At 62.1% G+C, this 16960-nt stretch overlaps 2 protein-coding genes across 3 annotated transcripts in view; one reads left to right on the top strand and one right to left on the bottom strand.

Annotated features, from left to right (window-relative positions):
* The window catches only part of CHLRE_11g467665v5 (uncharacterized protein), a gene marked incomplete at its 5' end in the record, with an annotated part of 31025 nt that extends 23519 nt beyond the window's left edge, over positions 1–7506 (top strand). The window contains 2 exons of the mRNA XM_043067418.1: positions 37–80; positions 235–7506. Of these exons, the coding sequence (XP_042919415.1) occupies positions 37–80; positions 235–6711 (6521 nt within the window). The remainder of the gene's footprint in view (positions 1–36; positions 81–234) is intronic.
* Positions 7507–7879: 373 nt separating this feature from the next.
* Positions 7880–12548, bottom strand: CHLRE_11g467664v5 (uncharacterized protein). Of its 2 annotated transcripts, XM_043067417.1 has the most exons (12): positions 12477–12548; positions 12099–12162; positions 11684–11795; positions 10936–11399; positions 10630–10779; positions 10354–10430; positions 10050–10182; positions 9772–9823; positions 9499–9637; positions 9276–9348; positions 8960–9042; positions 7880–8659 (listed from the first exon to the last, which is right to left on the bottom strand). In XM_043067417.1, the coding sequence occupies exons 3-12, from the start codon at positions 11728–11730 to the stop codon at positions 8504–8506; spliced, it is 1374 nt and encodes a 457-aa protein (XP_042919414.1). In that variant the 5' UTR covers positions 11731–11795; positions 12099–12162; positions 12477–12548; the 3' UTR covers positions 7880–8503. The 2 variants fall into 2 exon arrangements, with proteins under 2 accessions (XP_042919414.1, XP_001698799.1); XM_001698747.3 differs by having other exon boundaries at positions 12099–12548.
* Positions 12549–16960: the final 4412 nt, after the last annotated feature.

Genomic DNA, 16960 nt, shown 5'->3' with positions numbered 1-16960 from the left:
CCAGCTCACGCTTGTCCTGCTGCATTTCAACCGCAGGCAACGTCGCCGTGGATGCGGGTGGCCTAGACTCGCAGACACAGGTGCGCACAACTCAAGGGTTTGCCTGACACCATGTGCATGAACAGCCTATAGCTACCGACAACCCGCGATGTGCGTGGCAGTGTGTATGCGTGCATCTTCCCGGCCCGTTTCTTGTCCCTGAGTGTGCTCTTCCCACCTTGTTGTTGCTCGCAGGCGGCTCTGTGGGCCCAGGTGGTGGCTACTGCAAGCAACAGCACCACCGGCACATCTACGGGAGCCAGCATCGCGGCCGTGCATCTGCTGGAGGCAGCCATTGCGGCCGCACGCGAGCGAGTGATTGCGGCGCTGACTGCGACAGCCAGTGCTGATGATGGCGGCACGACCACCAGCGAGCACCCACCGGCGCCCTCGGCGCCTCCGGATGCGCCGGTGCAGACCTTCTCCGACATTTCCTCGTCCTTCTTCACAGCAATGGCAAAGGTGGCGGCCGTATTGTCGCTGCCGTCCGCCGCGGAAAGTGAGGTCGTATTGGGAGCGCGTGTCATGGACAAGCCAACGCTACTGAGCCTGTACGGACTTGGCGGTGGGGACCTGCTTCTGGAAGACCCGGCCATCGCTGCTGCAGCCGCGGCGTCACTGCAGGCTGCGGTCACGGCTGCCGAGAGCCTGCGGCCGCCGCCACCGCCACCGCCACCTCCACCTGCCGCTGGTGGGCAGCCATCGGCACCCGGGGCGGCAGGTGGCAGCAGCGGCAGCCCCGTCGGTGCAGGTGGAACTCCGGTCAGTAGTGGAGGTGGTGGCAGTGGCGGTGCGCCGGGTGTGTCGGACCCCACGGGTGCGACCGGCGGCGGCGGTGACCGCGGCACCACTGGCACTGGCACTGGAACCGGCGTCAACGAAATCGGCAGCTACAGCCCCAGCCCCAGCCTGCAGACGGATGGCGGCAGTGGCACGAGCGGCGGGGCCTTCAGTCCCTCGGCCAACGCCGGAAGTGCGCCTCGCCAGGTCGGCGGCAATGGTGCCGATGGCGGCGCTGACGGGTCCACGGGATCCAACGGCACCGGCAACGGCACCAGCAGCAGCAGTGGGTCAGGCGGCAGTAGCACTGCTGGCGCAAGCAACGGAAGTGGCAGCAGCGGTGGCGGCAGTAGCATACACCTGGCTGTTCTCGTGCCGGCAGTTGTAGGTGGCATCTTGCTGGTGGCGCTGGCGGCGGCGGCGTTTGGGTATGCCGCCGCAGTCCAGCGGCGGCCCCGCCGGCACTCCGCTGGCGGCGCCGATGCAGCCCGTGGGCATGGAGACGCTGCAGTGGCCGCGTCGGGTTCCGCAGCTGTCGCAGCGAGCAGCTGGCGGCGGCGGCTGGGTGAGGGTGGCCCACAGGTGGCGAGCAGCGGCGGCAGTTGGGCATTCCGGCTGCGGCAGGGAGGTGAGGATTATGAGGTCGCGTCGCGCGCGAGCACGATTGTGTTTGAGAACCTCATGGCTGTGGCGCTGGTGCTGGATGACCTGGAGGAGCCCACTCACGTGAGCGGTACGGTGGCGGTGGGGGGAGCAGGCGCCGTCACAGCCCTCGGTGGCAGTGGATGGGTGGCTGGCGGAAGGAACCGCGGGACGCATGACCATCAGCCGCCGCCGTCGCCGCCGCCGCCTCTGATGGTCCCGGATGAAAGGGATGAAGATGCAATGTCGCAGCACATGCCGGAGCTTGCGTCGGGGGCTGCGACACCGCTGGCCGTAGCCGGCTCACGCTCCACTTCCCCGCAGCGCTGGGCTCTGATGGCCGCAGCAGCAGCGGCGACGGCGGCGGCCAACCCTGCTGGATCAACGGCAACGGCCGCCGATGCTGCCATTGCGGCGGGCTCGCTTCGCGACGGGCGGCTGTGTCTGACGCCACGCGCTAGCTCGCTCCGAGCTGCAGCGCCGCCGCTCTCACGCTGCGGCTCAGCCTTCAACCTGCACGAGTGCGTGAGGGCGGAGGATCCGGCGGAGCGGCTGATGCGCACGGCCGGGTCACCGCCGCTGTCCTGTCGGACCTTGGCAGCGCTGGACAAAGGCACGGCGGCCGGCGGCAGCCACGGAGTGTCGCTGCTGCGGATTGGCGGCAACGTGGCGGTGACCACGCCAGGGGAGGAAGCTTCAGGTGCGGCGGCGGCTGGCGTGGCTGGCGTCGGCACGGCCTCCACCCCTGGAGCAACGCCGGGCGTGCTGGCCGCTGCCCTAGGCCTGCTGCGGCGGCAGGGCTTCGCAGCCGCTGTAGCGTCAGCCACTGTTAATGCGGCGGGCGTGGATGCCGAGCGATCGCGGGTGCTGTCACGTGGAGGCTCTTTCTCTGTCGTGTCCCGCAAGAACAGCGTGGTGGCCGTAGCACCAGAACCAACGCCAGCCGATGCGGCCAGCGCTGCGACAGCAGCCGGCGCCTCAGGAACAGCCACCGCTTTGAGCATTGGCGCCGCTGCAACAGCGGCAGCCTCGGCAATGGCAGCGGCAAGGCGGCGCGGTGGCCTCCCTGACTTGGCAACGGTGCTGTCGTCAGGAGTCATGCTTGCGGCGCCGCCGTCCTCCCCGACGGCGGCTGGCATCTCAGGCAGCTTTGGCGGTGGCCGCACAAGCCCATTTTCGCATGGCCCGGGCTCTGCACGCAGCAGGCTGGGCCAGCACTCCCGCTCCACGATCGTGCCCTTCATGGCTGAGTATGGCACGGCGGGCGGGCCCCCACCACCCATTGTGGCTGCCCCTGTGGTTGGTTCGTCACGTGCGCAGTTCATCAGCGGCCCAGGCATCAGCAGCGGCGCACCGCCACCGGCGCAGCCACTGCCGCCGCCGCGCACCTCCGACGGACCGCCTTCCGCGGGGTTGGATGGTGGCGTAGCTTCACGCCAGCGTCCGTCTCGCTTCATGCCGGACTCACGAGCCACGAGCGCAGGCGGTGTCACACCCGTGACCCTGGCGACGACGACAGCTGCGACGTCACGGCGCAGCAGTACGGGCGGTGCCGTCGTGTGTGGTGCCGCGGGTGCGGCCTCGCCGCCTCAAGGCGAGTCGCTTCGCACGACGCCTGCTTCCGCTCGACTGCGCGACGCTGTGGTTGTGGAGGGAGAGCCTTTCGAAATGGCTGATAATGGTGCGGGTGCGGTTGGCGCTCAGGCCGTGCTGCAGCCGGCGGCCGCAGCTGCGCAGGCAGCAGCAGCAGGTCCAGCGATGTCGGCAAAGGCCGCTGCCGTTGCGGTTGCGAAAGCCCCGTCGCTGGTAGGCCGCTTTGTGGCGTGGGCCCGAGGCCTCTTTGGCAAGGCCTCGTCTCCATCACCGCCAACGACCGCAGCGGTCACGCCGGAGCCCATGAGCCCACCACAGTCAGCAGCTGCTGCAGACAGCAGGGTTGTAGGCAGTGAGGTAGCGGAGCCCGTCACGCCCTTCGCCCATGCCAGCACCGTGGCTGCTTCTGCTGCCGGGACAGCCGGGGTGGGGGCGCCGGAGGGCTCTGAAACGGCCGCGGTATCATCATCACCTGCACCTGCAGCGGCAGCACGGCGGTCCTCGGCACCAGGCGGCGCTGACTCAGTCTCTCACGCACTCTCTCCGCCGCAGCACAGCGAGCACGTACAGCCGGGCGCACAGCCGGGCGCACATCCTGCGCCGGGCGCGGCTGAGTATCCAGCCACTTCAACTCCTGCGCAGCATCTATCCATGGCTGAGGTCTGGGATGCTGCAAGCCCAGCACCTAAGGAGCTAAAGCTATGTGGAGATGCAGCGCCGCCGCCTGCTGCCGCTGCGGCAGCGACACAGGCGGCGTGTGGAGCTGGGCTTGGCCCGAGCATCAGCGCGCCTTCCGAGGTCCTTCACGGCAGGGGTGCAGATGCCCAGGCCTCAGACAGCACGCAACCGCAGGCGCTGGCAGCGCCGGCAATCAGTGCCCCACAGCCCTCCGCCGCCACTGGCGCAGACGCGGGCACAGCAGGCATGAGCACGAATGCAGCTGGCATCCCTTTGACGCCTGCTGCGCCATCTGCATCTTTGCCGCTGCCAGCAGCAGCGCTCGCGCTTGTCGAATCACATCCGCATGGCCTCCCACCAAAGGCTCCGGCCTCGCCAGCAGCAGCGGGGCCGCTGCTCTCGCCTGCGCACCAGGCTCCAGGCAGCTTACCGCCGCTGTCCCGTGGACGTCACACCTACAAACCCCGCCGCCTGCCCCCAATCGAGGCCGCCGCACCCGCGGCGGCGGCGGCAGCCACAACCCAAACGGAATCAAGCGGGCTTCTTGGTGCAGGCACGTGTGAATCAGTTCCCGCCGCTCCCGCAGGCGCGACTGCTCAGGCGTCAAGCAAGGCAGCGCGAGCAGAGATGCCGCAAGCGGGTGACATGTCATGCGCCTCGCAGCCAAGCTCGCCGCCAGCTTCACCGACTAGGGCCACGCCTGGTGCACCCGTATCCATGCCGTGTGGTGGCGACGCGGGTAGCTTGATGTCCGAGGCGGCAGAGCTGCAGCCGGACAGTGGCGCGGAATCCGTGCAAGCTCCACAGCCTGAGCCATCACATCCACCTAGCGTAAGTGGTGGCGCCACCGCCCAAGTGCAGCTGTTGCAGATCTTGGCAGCGCAGCAGCAGCAGCTGTCAGCGGCTGTAGCGTCGCACGCGCTACTGCCGCCCTCGCCGTTACTGCTGCCATCATCACAGCAACAGTCCGGAGCGGGCCTGCCCTCTCCTGCATCGGTGCAGCTGCAACCTCAGCAGCCACACAGCTCGCGGCCGCAGTCGGCGGCGCAGCAGGACCCGGCATCACCGCGCGTGCGTGCCCTCGCATCGGCACTGTCGATCGCCCGCCGCGACCGTCGTGGCCTTCTGAACCCGCTACAGCTGCCCAACGACCCGCGCGCCGGCGCCGAGGGCGAAGGAGATGCTACAGCTACTGCCGCCGAAACAATGGCCGCCCTCCAGGCACGATCGGTCTCGGCCCGGCGACTGGCCCCGGTCGTTAGCTTTCGCCGCGCCAGCATCACCGATGCGGCCAGCATCTTTCCCGCCGCCGCGGCCTCGGACGCTGCGGCCGCAGCCGCTGCTGCTGCTGCGCCGGGCTCCTCACGGCACCGTGTGGGGGGCGTGCAGCGCGACTTCGGCTCCCAGTCCTCAGTTGGCTCCGGCACGGGCTCTCACGTGCAAGATGATGCGGACAACGACGATGCCTGCGAGTGGGATGATGATTGGGGCGCAGGGGGCTCCGTGATTGAGGCCGGCGGGCGCGTCAGCGCACGGCTCAAGTCCAGCACACGCTTTGGCGCCGCCAGCACCAGTCGCACGCGCCTGCATCCGCTGGCCTCCGCAACCTCAGGCCTCGAGGCCCCGCCGCCGCGTGGGGTGTCGCCGGCAGCAGCGTTGCTAGCTTCCCGCAGCTTCACTGCTGCTGCTGCTGCTGCGGCGGCGGCGGCAGGAGTAGCGGCGTCCAGCCCCCGCGGGCAGCTCCGCTTCCACATGCCTGGTGCCCTTCAACCGGCGGCGGCTGACGGCTCTGAACCCGTCTCCCCCAAGCCACAGCCCTCCAGCGCTGTGCTGCCAACGTCCCAGACAGAAGCAAGGTCTGGTGCAGCTGTGGGAACGTCATCAATGCCGGAGCCTACCGAGGCCGGCGTGGCGGCAGCTGTGGGAAAGCCAGAAACGGGCACGGTTGTGGCTGCAGTCGGGCCCATCACGCCTGAGATCATGCGGCCGGACGCACTGCTGGCGTGGAGCTCAGATCCCCATGCAGTGGCGTCTGCCGTAGACGCACCGGCGCCGCGGGAAGTGGTGGATGGAGAACAGCTGGGCGAGTGGCATGGGGCAGGGGCGGGCGTGGCCGCAGATGCGGTGCAGCACAACGCAACGCACGCACGTCGTCGCCTGGCACTGGAGGATGCGGCGTCGCCTCCTCCCATTGTTGATACCGTGGCCGTGCCGCCGCTGACGGCGGCGGTGGAAGCTGCATCTGCGGCAATCGCGGACGGTCTTGACCCGGAGCAGCCAATGCCGCCGCGGCTCCAGCAGCTTCGCGGGAGAGCTGGGCTACAGGAGCTGGGGGCGGGGCAGGAACAGGAGAGGCAGCATGGGGCTCGCAGCTACCACCAGGCGGGGACGGCACCGGCTGCCGAAGCGGTGCATCCAGCGCCGCCGCCAGCGCCGCCGTCTCTGCCGCCGCCTGTGTCGCAGCAGCTGCCGCCAGCAGGGCTGCAGCCGCTCAAGCGGGCGCGGCCTCAAGCGCTGGAGCCGGAGCCGGAGCCGGAGGCGGTGCCCGCGGCAGAGGCGCATCTGGAGTTGCAGCTCGAAATGCCTGCACCTGACAGTGCTGCGCCCGAGCCCTCGTCCGCTGACGAGATCGAGAGTGATGCAGCTGGCGGTGTGGCAGTGGGCAGCAGGGGCCCGGGCCTGAACGTGCCCACAGAAGGCTCTAACACATTCCGCGCCGAGGGCGGGACAGGCGTTCAGCCGTTAGAGCAACACGAGCAGCATGAGGAGTTTTTAGGCATGGAGCCTGAGCCTGAGCCGCAGCGGCACATGATCACGAGGGCAGAGAAGGCAGCCAAGCTTGCTGAGCGTGCGGAGCGCGTGGCGAAGCGGGAGGCGAAAGCCGCTGCAAAGATGGCGCGGGAGGAGCGGAAGCGGCAGCTGGCCGTTGCCGCGGACGCGGCGCGGTCGCTGCCCAGTGCTTCGATGGGCGGGTACTGATGGGTACTACGGTAGTGGGTACTAGGCAGTGAAGGCAGAAGGTTGTTTGCTTTAGGCAGCTGACATGAGAACGAGTAGCTGTCGTTTTGCAGCGTGTGCCTTGACCATGCATGTGCGAGTAGTTGATGTGTTAGGGTTTGCCGCAGGCAGGGTGGGAGACGAACAGGCAGCTGGTTTGCAAGTACAATGCGCACTGTAGCGGTAGGAAGTCCAGCTGTTCGCAATGTGCAGCAGGCGCTCAGGGCGCAGAGTGTCCTCATTCGTACTCGTGAACTGCAATTCAATGGCAGCAACAGGTTAGAGGTGTGATTTATGGGTGTAAGTAGGGTAAAGATGCTTTAACGGAGTGCCATGCACCGTGCATCCCAGCAGCTAGACGTTGTGAATGCGCTGCAAGAGTGATGTTGTTCTCATACAAGCTAGCGCAATCGAAGAATGAGCGAATGTGTTCATGCTTTTGGGGTAGAGGATGACTGCCAGCAAGACTCATACTCGGTGGGATTCTGCTGGGTTCTGTTCCCAAGGTAGTCGTTTTCCATGCAACCCAGTCCAATAGTAATGTACGTGCCCAAAGAAAACAGGTGGAGCATGGTTGAAGCAATCTGCAACTGCATGCCACATGGATGACTTCGTTCGGCGTTCGTGGCTGTGAGCTTTTCAAATTCTGCTGATTTCGTCTCTTCTCCCGCGCCCAACTACCAAGCGTTATCTGAAGCGATCACTGAATGCAAGTGTGTCTTACTACGTTGGCAGCATCAGAGCCTGTCATGGCAGGTATTGTAAGGCCCATCCATGTCTGTGCCGCATGGCGTGCATTGGGACAGGGGTAAGGGGCATGTTGGCGTAGTCCCATGGTGTGCAGCAACTTCCCGAATCCCCACATTCAATTTGCGACTTCAAGGGAAGGGCGCGCGGCTGGTATAACGCCAGAATGACTCGACCATAACATCGCTGACGTGCTAGGAGCTGTTAGTTTGCTGGCGCGCGCTCCTCACGCTCTGGGCGCCCAGCCAGGCAATAGCACCAGACACACAACCACACACACACACACACACACGCGCGCGCGCGTACTACCAGACCTTTATTTGCAAATTCTGACTGTGCTAGCGGTCTTAAGCTGGTCTCATCAGGCAGCTGTGAACTGGATTCGCTGGATAAACTTTGATTCGGCGCCTGGGTTGCACGTAACTTGTTTCTCGGGGCTCAGCCATATCAGCCATGGGACTGCACACGACTACACCTGCCCCTTGCCAGGTCCCATCGCGCGCGCGCACACACACACACACACACACACACACATATACACACACACAACACACCGCCTTCAGTCCCCAGCATGTCTTAGTATTACTCGGGAACGGTTTCGACTACCGTACTCCCCGAGGTAACTTCAGGCAACATGCGTAAACCGTCGCGTTGCTGCATCGCATACAGCACTGTCTTTGCGCTTTGTTGTCCTTGTGCTCTCCAACACACGCACTCACTCCAGACCTTTGTGTGAATCCATCCGCCCTTCCTGCGTCGGCTTCGATTATCTGTCAGCCTTGCCCGCACCCCTTCGATTACTCTACGCTCGACCCCATACATGAATGGCCGATCATTGGATGAGGTTTACGAAGACAGCAGTTCAGCACCGCCTTATTAACACTTGATACTCCGCTGAGCACAAGAATTTGCAGTGCCAGTGAAGTGGTTGATGAATGCAAGGCATACGATTGAGGTCCGTACGTGGGCGACTTCACATGACGCCGCCCTTTCCCGAGCAAACCTATGATGAGGTATCACAAGGTTTTCAATAGAACGCGACGCCATGGGGCCGGAACGCTCCCTGGGCGCCCATTTTCTTCTTAAAGTCCAACACAGACTTGACGGGCTTGTTGATGGTGATCTTGGTTGCCTTTGCGTTTAGCTTGAACAGGCGCACAGTCATGTCACCCTCGAAATGCACCTGTGTGCAGGTGTGTGCGCATGCGGGGCGTGCGCGGGGACGGAGCGGGGTGGCTTAGTCGAGGCGTGAACATCCGTAAGATGCATGCAGGGTTACTTGGCTTTGCTCACATGCACCTACGTATCCGTGGCGATGGCGTCTTGTGCACGCAAAGAAAGGGCGGTGGATGCCACACACGGTACACAGGCTATCTGCCCTGCTGTATGTGCAGCCACTATTAGGATAACCTCACCATCTATCCGCTGGCTAGCCACGAGCTAGCTACACGGGTCCCAGCGCACGTACATTCAATCCACCCACCTGGCCCACAGCGCCCTCATCCAGGAAGTATGTGGTCACGGCGCCCATGCTCTCGTCCGCGCTCAGCCGCACAACGTGACCGCCTGTGCGCCGCATAAGATAGGGACGATGGCAATCAGCAGCGGCTGCTGTCACTCATGGCACTCGGGGACTTGCAAGCTGCCAAGAAGCGCTGCGACCTTCCAGCGGCGAACGGTTTGTAGCCTGTCCACATCTCGGCCCACGCCCTCGTCCACCCCTGCGCTCGTCCACTTTTACACAGGCAGGGTGTGGAACGTAGTCGTGCGCGCTCTCGGCTGTGACCCATGCAACTCACCCGCGCCCTTGGGCATCTGCAGCGTATCCAACAGCTTTGGCTTGAGGGGGTTGGTCGTGTCAAGCAGCTGGACCTGTATTTGAAGGGTGCAGGGGGACATTATGGTTTCTATGAGGGAGAGGAAGGACACATAACAGCTACTGTGATGGCCGTGTGTCGGGCCTCGACCGCGCCTCCACATGCATCCACCCATACACCATACATGTGCCGCACCCGCACGCACCATGTCGCGCACGAAGGCGGACGCCAGCAGGCGTGTGCCGTTGCGGAACGAGTACAGGATGCATCCGTAACTGGTGCGGTCCATGGCGCCACCCAGCAGGTCCCACACGAGCTTGGGCGAATGAGGAGTAGCCGGGCCCCTGCGTGCGGCATGCATGGATGCAGAAACAGTTGCGTGCATGGTTTAAGGATTAAGCGAGGGCCCGCGCCCTAGACCACCGCCTGCGCGGGTCAACGGGTCGCTCTCGACCGTAACGTTCTCACACACACCGACCTTCCGTCCAGGTAGTAGATGTATCCGTTGCCGCCGCCAAACAGGAACGTGCCTGTTCACGGGTCGGGCCATGGCAACACGGTAAGCACCTCAAGGCTTGAAGTCCTGAATGCGCTTGGCGGCAGCCAGCAGGAGTGCACCTGATGCCATGTGGCCTGGCTTCACGTACACTCGCGTCACGCCCATGACCGGCTTCGTGCTTGATCGGCACCCGCTACATCGGCATGTGCGCCGCCCCCCACGGCTGTCCCCCCCCCTTCCCCGGCGCAACGGCTCACCCGTGTCACCGATCGCGACGGCGTCCATGGGACCATTGATATGGCCCTCGGCGCCCGAGCCGTCAATCGTCTCCATGATGGCGCTCCAGTTGGAGGTGTTCCACAAGCGCAACGTGGAGCGCTTCTGGATGACCTGTCGCCGCGAGCGAACGATGAGCAACGTTGGTTGTTGAGAGGGGGCGACCAAGGTAACGTTGGATCGGGAAGAAAACACCCTTTCCAAACAGGCACCGCAGTATCGTGCCGCTGTACTTGCGTGCCGCGGCATCCCACATCCCCTCATCACGCATTGCACTACCCTCACCTGGCCGTTCAGGGTGGATGCGGGCTCGAGGTAATCAACTGACAGCGCGATCTTGTGGCCCCAGCTCACACCCATGCCTGCGCACACGTGCACACCACAAAGCAACTGGGTGCATGTACCGCCGCGTGTGCTGCCCCGTGCCAAGCTGATGGAATGGGGGCGGGCAGGACGCACAAAGGTGCATGGCCGGCTGCGACACAACAACTTCGGGGCGCGTGCGGTGGACACACGTGTGCGACCTTCATTCCTGATCTGGTCCAAGCGTCATGCGCGTACCGTGGGGGTTGAAGCTGGGCAGGGTGACGGCGTCGGGGAACTTGGCGGGGTCCGGGTACTCGCCCACCAGCTGGCGCGCCGCGTTGTAGCGCGCGATGCGCCCGGGGGAACCGCCCGTGGGACTTCCCATCAGCGTGACCAGGAAGCCGCCTGCGCGTGGGCGGCGGAGCATGATGGTTTTGTAAGTGCGCAGGTGGGAAGGTGGGCTGTTAATGCTGCTGCTAGCGGTACCCATGTAAGTCAACATGGAGCATTGGAGCCCGTGTCACACACGCATGTGCACGTGATTCACGCACACGCACTCACCATCGGGGGTGGGAACGAACTCGTCCACAAAGGCGCCAAACCGGGGCTGGGTAACGGTCGCGGGGTCAATCAGCGTGGGAGCGCGCGGGTTGCTGCTAACGTTGAAGAACAAAATTCCCGGGCCGTTAGCCAGGGCAGCGAACAGACCGCCGCATGCCAGTGTACGGCGGTCCACGGACAGGCTGCAGTGGTGCGGCTCCAGCCCAGCGTACGGCGTGGGTACGACAGTCACCACCTTGCCGTACTCTTTGCCCGCGAGCGAGATCACAAAGAGGGAGTCCTTTCCGCCCAGAGAGGGGTCCTTGGGCCCTGCCCATGCGTACACGTACGTGGGAGCAGGCGGCGGCTGTGCCGCCGCCCCTCCGCGCAGGCTCCTGTTGCCCCGAGGCTGCTGGACGCCCGCATCTTGAGCAGCGAGGACGGAGCTAGCCGCAGCCGGCATAGCGGACAGGAGAGCGCCGCAGCTGCAAGACGTACGGGAGGGAATGGAGGTTACTACGGGAGCGAAACGTCAAATGATAACGTTTGATGGCAGTGTAAGGTCCAACCCGGCCCGGGCGTCCGCTTTTCACAAGGCACTCAAACGGATGGAAGCGACTGGAAGGTTACGGCAGGGTGGGAGGTAAGGTGGGAGGGCACGGTGGGAGGGGGTCGCAAGGCCCACATGCGCCTCTTCCGACTCCCTTTAGGCTTTTCATGAAGGACCAGTGGAATCTGCTATGGAATAGAGCGCACGCTCTGTACTTACCAGCTTGCGCATACAACGAGCAGCGCCCACTGAGTCATCGTGGCCATTGTTCTTGGGTGGCCCCGTCCTGACGGCCTGCTACGTCCGCCGAGTCACGAGAAGTCGGGCAGCGCTACGGCATACATCAGCATAGTCAGCGGCATACGTATTCATCAAAATAGGCCCATGTCAAACAAAAATCGTGCACTTGGAAGTTCGCAGCGGACAAGCCAAGATGAAGGCCAAACTGCCCACCATGCGCGCCAACCCCGTGCCCTCTAGGGCGCTTTGGAGCCATATGCATAAGGTATGTGTACATGTACAACAGACAGCGCAGCAACACGCAACTCGGAATAGTTCGGTGGGGCCTTAACGCCTGTGCGGCCTTCGGTGCACCTAAGCTTTCAATTCGAGGCATGCACGAGTATGAACATACCTTATTGCTACCGGGTACCACCCGAAGGATGCTGTTGCGCCGCTGGAAATTGCTGCAGGTCACTCTGTTGTGTGCGGGGATCTGGAACAATTGCTATATCGATAATGTGTCAAGACAACTTTAGGGGTGATGTGTACAGGAAGTCTTGAGCGCCTGGATTCCGCTTGTTCAGCGCCACCCCCATGGGGCCAATCACACTCAATAAGGAATCGGCGGGCGCGCGTTGTGCGCAGCCCTGTTGGCAAGTCAAGTAAACGGAACCGATTTCTACTCAGTCCCACGTTCGGAAGCCGGCGACAAGTTGCCAAGTCGCGCCGCGCGCTTTCCTCGAACTTCCGTTTTAGGCCGCGCTTCCCTGCCATTTTTACTCGAGCTCACTTGTAGCTGAAACCAGGTGACATCAAGTCTTATTTGCCAGTTGAGGCGTGCGGGTCTACGGGCGCCAGACTCTCCCTCCGATTCCGAGTCCGAAGAAGTTCGTGTAAATGTGACCACTAGCGGACCGCCATGCGATCCATGGGGCGTGCCCCTCAGGGAGTCAAGTGACATGGGACGCAACGTACAGCGGTGTTTGGCACTGTTTGGCTGAACAAACATGGCACGCACATGCAGGCAGGAATGTTGAGCTGGGGCGAAGCAGGGCGGGTAATGAAGTTGAGATAGACCTCAGAGCAAGTGCCAGAGTCGCAACGTGGGCGGGACCGAACACACAGCCGAACTGCCGAACAGATTTACACTGCAGGCAGCTTGATGTGCCACCAAGAGCGCGTGGCACAGGCCAAGTCTGAACAGCCGAGGTATGGCACGGCAGGACGGGATGAGCCGTCAGCACACTGCGTACAGCCGGCACATGCTAAGGCCACACACGGGAGCACCAGCCCAGGACCTGCCAGCGCTCGCCGAGGCCGCAACCGAGGCAGAAAGTTCGACCTTGCGGCGAAACCGTTCACCCTGCACGTTTTGCAAATATCTTGATTACGGAGTCTAAACTTCATTGGTCTCACTATATGGGGCTGCCAGCGCGGCTGTATTAAGGACAGATGATCGCGCTCGCAGCTTACACGCCTACGAGGCTTTTGAAGGATTTACAATTGCTTACTTTGGAGCAATTTATGTATCTAATAAATCAGCTGGAACAGCGCCAGCCTCTGCGATAATATCGGCCTCAACATTGGCTTCCTTGAGGCATCGGACTCCATTCTATGCGTTTGAGCGTATATTAAATGTATCAGCATCAGTTATATCTCAGCTATTTTCGCGGTCGGGTTCCCTGGACTCGAGCCGGGTATCGGAACTGCGTCGCTGGGGCCTCTTCTTCCTTGTGTACAACAGCTTCGTGTAACAGGGGGCTTAACTAATGCCTGTGTGCAGTCGGCAGGAGCGGGGAACACGTGTTGCCCAACTTTTCGTCAACTGCCGCTTTCTGACACGTATGGGTGCGCCGCGCCCCCTGCGGGGGCCGGGGCACGCCAACCAGGCGCCCTTCACAGTGAATCCGGCGCCCGGGTTGCTGACAGGCGTATTAGCCTACGCATGCCACGCTGCTAGACGTTGCATGCGTGATGCGTTTGCAATTTGCGGGACAGAATCCGGGCTGGCCCTGGCTGACAGCTGATGTCTTACCCTCCCCCCCCCCGGACTTGCCATCCCCACTAGCGGACCGCCATGCGATCCATGGAGCGTGCCCCTCAGGGAGTCAAGTGACAGGGGACGCAATGTACGGTGTTAAAATGCCGAGCACGAGAGGAGGCTGATGTAGAAGTGGCGACGGGTGGCGACTGAAGTCTCAGGTATGATCTGAGTGCCAGAGTCGTAACAAACGTTGGACCAAAGGTACTGCGGATGCTGGCGTGCGCACAACCTCCCGGACCGGTGACCGGGTCGGGGTCGGGGTCGGGGTCGAGGTTGGGGTCGGGGTCGGGGTCGCAAACCTTGTTGTTGTTGTGTGTGGTTACAAGGTGGTGAGCACGACGTGCATTCCTGTCCTTGTAGAAACCTAGGCCCGGGCCGGGGGGCCCTTATAACGCCTGCAACACTTATATATGCAGCTAGTTTGGTCCCCGAATGGGGGTGCTTATGCTCCTGTGCTCCCAAATGGAATCTAGTAACGCGGCTAACCTGGCTGGGTCCGCATTCTGCATGACGGCCTGCATTCCGCCTGTAAAATCGATCTCGCTACCCAAACGCAACTGGTCGTAGGCCGTACACCGCATGATTCTCATCTTCGACTTCATTTGCAACACATAGCGGGCAAATCCTCTCCTCCCTAGGTCGTCCATAGGCGCGGTTGGCAGTAAGCGGCCAGCAGCATAGGCGGAACCTCATCAAGGCCTTGTGGTGCGCAACTGGTATAAATGCTCTACTGTGCCCTTGCATGGTCAGTGGTGCCGCTCCTTCCGCACACAGCCCCATCCAATGCTTGTACTTGCTCATCTAGTCGGGGCCCTCATCGGGGAATTAGAGTCTGGGGAAATGGGATCCAATTAAGGGACGCAAAATCGCTCGTTTTCGCCCGCGCAGCTTCTAAATACTTACGTATTTATTTAATATTAATAGCTGGGCCAACGCCCTGTGAAATTGCGAGGGCGCGCGCGGACTTCTCCCCGTGTGCCCGCAGCTCGGCCCCGCACCCTGCCGACCCCCCCCCCCCAGCACCAAAACCCGTCATACCGTCCCCCACCGCGAGATATAGACTCCACTATAAGTAAAATGTGATCTGGGTGCCGGTGCTGGGGGGTCGGGGCTGTGCATTGGACGTCGGACGGTTGGACGTCGCGAAGTAAGTTCAAGTTCGCCCTTGCGGCAAAACCGTTCAGCCTTACACGTTTTGCAAATTTAATTATAACAGAGTTTCAGCTTCATAGGTCTCACGTTGTGGGGCAGCCAGCACGGCACTAATAAGGACAGGTGCTCGCGCTCGCAGCTTACGCGCCTACGGGCCTCCTGACAGATACATAAGTGCTGAAATTGCAGCAATCTACGTATCTGATAGTTACCTGGGACCAGCACCAGCCTGTGCGATGAAATCGGCCAAAGAGTTGTCTTTCTTGAGGCATCGGACACCATTCTATGCGTTAGAGTGCGCGAAATATGGTTTAGCCTCAGTTTTTTTCGCGATCGAGGTTCCCTGACTCGAGTCGGGTATCGGAACTTTGTCGCTGGGGCCTCTTCTACCTTGTGTACAATAGCTTCGTGTAATGGATGGCTTAAATAATGGCCGTGTGCAGTCGGCAGGAGCGGGGAACACGTGTTTGCCAACTTGGGGAGGCCCCCCCTTTCTGAAACGTATAGGTGCGCCGCGCCCCCTGCGGGGGCCGGGGCACGCTAACCCCCAGCCCCACCCCCAGCCCCACCCCCAGCCCCAACCCCCATCCGCCTCGTCCGCAAGAACAACCCCCTGCACAAAAATGGTGATACATAGCTGTTGAGATATCGGTCAGAACTATCCATAAGGGAGAACGTAGGGGAGTTCCGAGAGTGTGTGTGCGATACACCATGCAAGGACTTAACCCGGAACCCATGCGAGGGTATAAGCCAGAGAGCTACCCGTTATAGTTAAGTAGTGTGGTACTATGTAATGTGCGAAACAGTCTGACTGTCAGCCGCCCCTACTTCCGGCTAGCGATAGTCGTAATCACCATTCAACAGGTTATGAGCCCCGCGTAGTTGCGGCGGGTTGCGCTTTGTCGAGTAAAGACAAGATAACCAATAGGCTGTAGGCCATTGAGCGCAATGAGCGAGGAAAGCGGCTGCCCAGTAGGCGGCGCAGCAAATGCTCGCAAGATCCCTTGAGCTGCTCAACTAGGCTCGGGATAATGTAGGCAAAGTCAGCGTGACCGGCCGAGGAGGCCGGAATTTGCGGACGGCATCGCGTCTGGAGTTTGTCGGTCGCTCACTTTGGAGAATGACCGGTGATAAGCTGCTAAGGACTCGTTGAGAGTCGAGTGTGTACTCGCGGGATGGCGAGGAAGCAAGCCTTATCCTCAGCATGCGTGACCATTCCACTATGGAGAGTTGGTGGAGGTCCTAGCTAAGAGGGCGGCGTTGGCGCAGCAAAGAGAACGTCCAGTGCCACAGGTGCCAGGGCTGGGGACATTTCCAGAGGGAGTGCCCGGAGCAGGCCGCTGAGGGCGGCGGTGGCAACCAGGCGCGCGGTGCACGCGTAGGCCGGGACGGCAGTGACCGGCGCATGATGGCGGTGAACCAGGACCAGGGAAACGGCCGGGGGCGCGGCCGGGGGTCCGCGCCTAGTAGCGTTCGTAGGAGCAGAAAATATGCTGTGGAGCATAGACTACGGGGATGTGTGAGCGCCCGGGAGGGGCTGCATGAGACATGAACAGTGCTGCGGTGCTGCATGGGATGTGAACGGCCACGTTGGGCTGTCGGTGCGAGTAAAGCATCGTGAGTATGTCGGTGCGAGTAAGGCATCGTGAGTACGATATGCGTGCGAGTATGACACGCGGTGTGAGTGAAGCACCAGTATGAGACGTGCAAGTGAAGCACGGGGTGTGAGTGAAGCACCTGAGATTGTGTGAGCAAATGCGAGTGAAGCTTTGCTACTGTCTGCACGAGTGAAGTGCACTGAGAGTGGTTTGCTATGTGGCGAGTGAAGTCACATGTGGCGAGTGAAGTCACGGACTGGCAAGGATCCACGACTGGCAAGTGAAGTCAGATGAACGAACATGGCAAGTGAAGCCAGCGGTTGAGAGTTGCTGTTATGCTCTTATCATATGATGTTAAAAGATCATCTTATGTGTATGGCTCTCTAGCACTTGAAGCTATGATGCCGGTAGTGCGGCATGATGCGGTGTGTGAAACCGCAGGTACGGTGAAGTGAAGCCGTAAGTACAGCGGATGCGGGA

Source organism: Chlamydomonas reinhardtii, chromosome 11, assembly GCF_000002595.2.
Source record: "Chlamydomonas reinhardtii strain CC-503 cw92 mt+ chromosome 11, whole genome shotgun sequence".
Classification (NCBI taxonomy): Eukaryota; Viridiplantae; Chlorophyta; class Chlorophyceae; order Chlamydomonadales; family Chlamydomonadaceae; genus Chlamydomonas; species Chlamydomonas reinhardtii.
This window is presented reverse-complemented; position numbering and strand designations above follow the sequence as displayed.